At 46.9% G+C, this 5,054-nt stretch overlaps 1 protein-coding gene across 1 annotated transcript; it reads left to right on the plus strand.

Annotated features, from left to right (window-relative positions):
• The first annotated feature begins 566 nt into the window (after window positions 1-566).
• LOC138520184 (leukotriene B4 receptor 1-like) lies at window positions 567-1,619 on the plus strand. Its single transcript, XM_069632688.1, has one exon. The coding sequence runs from the start codon at window positions 567-569 to the stop codon at window positions 1,617-1,619; it is 1,053 nt and encodes a 350-aa protein (XP_069488789.1).
• The last annotated feature ends 3,435 nt before the right edge of the window (window positions 1,620-5,054 follow it).

Consider the following 5,054-nt stretch of genomic DNA (forward strand, 5'->3'; position numbering starts at 1 on the left):
AAGCTCTGCGAATAAAGCCGGGCGATGTAATATCGTTGTACCACGGTCTCATGTCAGGGAATTGTAATCTTCAGTAGTTGTGACTTTGTTGGGAGCTCCTTCGGATATTGCTGCTGTAGAGGTAAGTTAACTTTCTTAGACCTATGGAGCATCTTTAAAAAAAGCCCTGTTAAAAAGGGAAACAGACCTATGTGCCAAACCAGGATCCCAGCAGAACCCCGGTAAACTGGTCACAGAATTAAGTGCAGTAAAATTCTAATAAATATTAAAGTTGTATTTGCATTTCTTTATGACGTTTGTAAGTATGGAACATCCTTTACATTTCCCTGCATCTATGAAGAGTGTGTTGCAAGTTCTATGCTCTCCCGCTTTGTATTTTTACATTGTGGTAGTGGTGAAAAACAGCCACGGTCATTGCACAAGACTTCCACTCAGTGTAGGAAGCCTGAGAGTGTCCAAGATATGCTGTAACTTCCTTCCATATCATGCAGAAATTGACAAAGACTCTTGGGGTGCCTGTTTGAAAAGAGCAAGTCTGACTCGAGGCTGTCATTGCACACCATTGGATGACGCATGCCATGGATCTTGTAAACGCTACTGTGGAATCCGGCACAAGCAATGTTTCCGACTCCGATGAGAATTGGGTCGGAGAAGTGCTCATCCCGAGCCTGTTTGCTGGGTTTTGTTTCCTTGTTGGAGTTCCTGGGAACGGCTTGGTCATCTGGACCATCCTCTGCAAGATCCCCCAGCGTTCCCTCACTGTGGTGCTCCTCCTGAACCTGGCTGTGGCCGACTTCATTGTTTTGATCACAGTGCCCTTGTGGATCCATTCATTCTCAGACAAGTGGGTCTATGGGCTGTTTGTCTGCCGGTTCCTCACCTATATCATCTGCTTTACCATGTACGTCAGCATGTTCTTCCTCACGGTGATGAGTGTCCAGCGCTTCACTGCTGTGTTCTTTCCGTTTGCCTCAAGAACTTGGCAGAAGAAAAAGACCATCTATGGGATAGTGTTAAGCGTCTGGGTCTTTTCTCTGGGAATGGCTGCTCCTGCCTACATCTTCCGTTCAACCTCAGAAAGGAATGGTACTGTCCTGTGCAATGACTGGGTGTACAGCTCTGATCAGCAGGAGTTAGCGGATCTGTGGACTGAGCTGGTCATCTGCTTTGTTGTTCCTTTCTCAATCATGACGGTGTGTTACGCATTGGTCATTAGGAGAATCCGACGCCTGAAATTCCAGGGGAAGAGCAAGTCTGGGAAACTGATCGCAAGTGTGGTAATTGCGTTCTGTGTCTGCTGGATTCCATATCACATGTTGAACGTCTTGTTGATTTCAGCAATCTCGCTCAGGTCTTCTTCCCCAATCGTGGCCAGAACTTTGACAGACGCTGCAAAAGCAGGAGAAAATGTCGGTGATGCTTTGGTGCTTTTAAGCAGTTGCTTGAACCCTATCTTGTATGCCTTTGCCGCTCGCAGTTTCCGGGGGGGCTTAAGAAGCACAAACTTTGCCAAACTCTTTGGCCAAATGAATGAGGACTCAGTTGATGGAGTAGGCAAAATCCAGCAAATTTCGAGTGCTAAAACAGAACTTCAACTGAATCATACCAACTCTCAGTGACACGTAACGATCAATTTATTTTGCGTAAGTTGTGTACTTTTCATGGACATTGTGGTAGATATGTATTTTAATATAATTCGTTTGTCAATGGTGGTTACAGGATGTGAATAAATAGGACGGCTACTCATGTAATTGCTTCATGAAGACCATATCATAACAGCAGCTTTAAGGCTCTTCTGGCCTGGTGGTCAGTGCTTTAAGTGGGATTCCAATTCGAGGAGGGCATGTGACAGGGTGGAGTAGCTTCAAGTGTGCATGGTCTATCAGGAGGCAGGTGGCCGTGGTAAGGGACACCTGCCGCCTCTCCTTATGCTTGTTAATTGTATTGCTGACCCCTGCCAGATATCATTTTGCAGGGATCATCACCCTCTCACCCGAGTTGTGAGGGTGATGATGCCTGCATCTTTAGTTAAAGGGCTGCCTCGTTGGCGCCACAATTATGGAAGAGAAGGAGAAGCAGCTAGAAGCCAAGGACTTTTTTTTCTAAAGCCTGAACCTCTCGCACAAGAGGCTACAGGCAGTAGAACAAAATGCCTTGGATCCTAGCGCTCTGATCGAAATTTAGGGAGTCCTGGAAGGACCCAGACTCAGAAAAGGTTTTCAGGAACTGCTGGTGCTTTGCCCTAGTGCCGTTTGTACTTGCACCGGTGCAAAGCTTCTGTAATACCACACTTCAATTATTGCCCTCATGGCTCCCAAACTGTGGCAGGGAAAAAATAATCTTTGTTTTGTGTTATGGAAAAAAAAGAGAGGGAAGGAGAAGGAACAGAGTGAGACAGAGAAAGGACTGTCGGATAGACTATATGTGGTGGAAAATGGCGGGCAAGATAGAGAAGAAAGACTAAGGTTTCATGGAGTCAGGCAGAGAAGAGGAGCTCTGAAGCGGATGAGATGAGTAAGAGGGGGCAGAGGGGTTCGACTGAGCGTGACGAAGGGGTGAGGAATTGAAGCCTGAGATCTATGCACTATCTAAAGGCGAAGCAGTGCTCTGGGGGAGCAAGGCAGAATGGAGGCAAAGGAAGGTTGTAGGTTTTTGTGAGCGGACGGGAAATGTCAGCGAGACAGGGAAATATGATGCTTGTGTGATGACAGTAAAGGAGAGAGGGAGAGAGATACAGAGAGAGAGAGAGAGAGAGAGCGAGAGAGAGAGAGAGAAAGAGAGAGATAGACCTGACTAACCTGATTATGTGTTAATGAGGGACTGTGCTGAAAATGGGAAACAACTACTGAGGTGGCGGCAGGGTCAGTGGGCAGAGTGAGCAATGGTGAGGTTAGTGGCGGCGTCATGGCGGAGATATGATAGGTTTATGAAAAGTGTAAGAAAAGACACAGGACTGACATAACACTATGCCTTGCTGAGGTAACCTGACCTGACAATATAGTCAAGGTAATCGAGTATGATTGTAGCTTCATTTTCCCCTTCCCGAATGGAGGAGCAGGGCCAGCTTTAGGCTCGGGCCACCTGGGCGACCGCCCCTGGCGCCAGCTGGGGGAGTCTTTCAAGGGCTCCCCCCGAGCTGGCGTGGTGGGTGAAGGCGCAGGAGGTGCCCTATTGTAATGAAATGTGTCCTTCCCGCCTGCTGATGCAGGGCACGCCAGCAGGAGAGCGGTTATTGCAATACAGCTGCGCTGCGTGCAAGTGTTTAACTCCTCGCTCCTGCATGGGAGTGGGGAGTTAAGCACTTAACTAAATAGAGCAACAACACGTGTGTTACCCCACCCCACAGGGACCCGACGGAGGGTGCCGAGGGTGGGGATGGCTGCCAAATTTTGTTGACTCGCCCTGGGAGCTTCCAGAGATAATGCCGGCCCTGCCCCAAGAACGAGAACCATTTTGTGATAAACAGACTTTCATCTCTGTATTGCAAAACACAGAACACAACCCTGCTTCGGACCCACCCACTTCCAATGCTGAGGCCTGGCTGGAGCAATGGAGAGCTTTGGTGAATACAGGGGAAAGGGTCTCCTGCTATGACGCGTCTGCTTTATTCCTGCAGTACATTGTTCTTCCCTTCCATCTGGAAGTGCTTCCTGCCGACAGGAACCCCCTTTTGGGGCAGCTTTCTGCAAGCTGGCAACTGAGGTGCGTGTGACCATTGGAAAGAAATGGTGGCTCCAGAATAAGGAATCCATTGTTTTTGTATCTCCTGGAGAAACTGCACCATGCTGCAACGCTCCGAAAGAAATGTAGAAGAAAACACGGAAAGTGGTGTATTGTATTCCACCCCCACCTCCCCATTGCAGTCCTTGCTCTCAAGAGGAAAAGAAACAAGTATTGGCGAGACCAACAGTTTTGGATTTTATGTAGGCATCAGAAAGGCATGTTCCAGTCATTGCCATGATGGTACTATCTTGCACTCTGATATATTATGACAGTCCTTGACAAATGCCTATACAAGAGCTAAAACTATTGGCAATGTCAATGCCAGTTATTATCAGGGATTTAGTGCAAGGAACATATACAAGGATATACATATTGATTATAAAACACGTGCCTGAAAGCATGATTACTTAAGACATGTATTTTATACTGTGTCATTATCTTACAACAGGTGGCTTAGAAATAACAGATGCTCCCCCTTAAAAGGACAGAGCTATCTCAAAGAGATCCTGGGGGAACAGTGTTTTAGAAAGGGGATGGTGGGGGGCAGGTAGTAGTTGAGAATGGTCATAGGGACTAGCGTGCCCATGAGTGGTCAATGGGCGGATACAAATCTAACTATCCCCATCATGTGTGCCCACCCCTCACATCCCATCTTTCTCCTAGCTTCACTTCTCATGCCAATCATCACGGTTTAAAGGCAGCTGTTAAAGCTCCATCTAATTGCCAAAACTTAAAAACGTTTGGAGAATCTTACCCTAAATCCTGCATCTCATTATTGTGCTACCTTTTAAACTTGTGATTCGAGAGTTCTCACGTTTCAAGTGGCCTTGCTTGAGAACGTCATCCAGTCCTGTTTTTTCCCTTTGGATCTTGAGACTTAGTTTTTTTTATTTAGGGTAACTGAGTCCCATACCTCCGAGCAAAATCAGGACTGGTTGGTGTGCTCTGGCACAGCCACAGGAAACCCCGGAGCTCTGCGATTCCTGCCTTCCTGCCATGCCAGAGAGTTAAACATTTGAGCCGGGACTGCAATTGTTCATTGTGCTCCAATGTACTTCAAGAAAGCATTTGATTTGCCTCTGTCTGCAAACCAATGGTTAGGTTGGTATATTGTGATTTGCCCCCAGCCACTGTTTCCTTCCATGCCCACACATAAGTCTCAAAAGCAGGGCAAGCAGAATGTTAAAGAAGTCGCTTTAAACTTTTCAGGCAAGGTAATGGGAAATGTAAAGAAGTGGCATGTGGTCACTCTAAAAGCAGTCACAGAGAAAGTTGACCGTAAATTCAGACAAACTAGCAATGGATCGCACAACTCGCAGTAAACACATATA

This window comes from Ambystoma mexicanum, chromosome 1p (assembly GCF_040938575.1).
Source record: "Ambystoma mexicanum isolate Mex_15411 chromosome 1p, UKY_AmexF1_1, whole genome shotgun sequence".
Lineage (NCBI taxonomy): Eukaryota > Metazoa > Chordata > Amphibia > Caudata > Ambystomatidae > Ambystoma > Ambystoma mexicanum.

Excerpts from the sequence above, each read along its gene's own strand:
- LOC138520184 (XM_069632688.1), top strand. The coding sequence starts at position 567 with ATGACGCATGCCATGGATCTTGTAAACGCTACTGTGGAATCCGGCACA.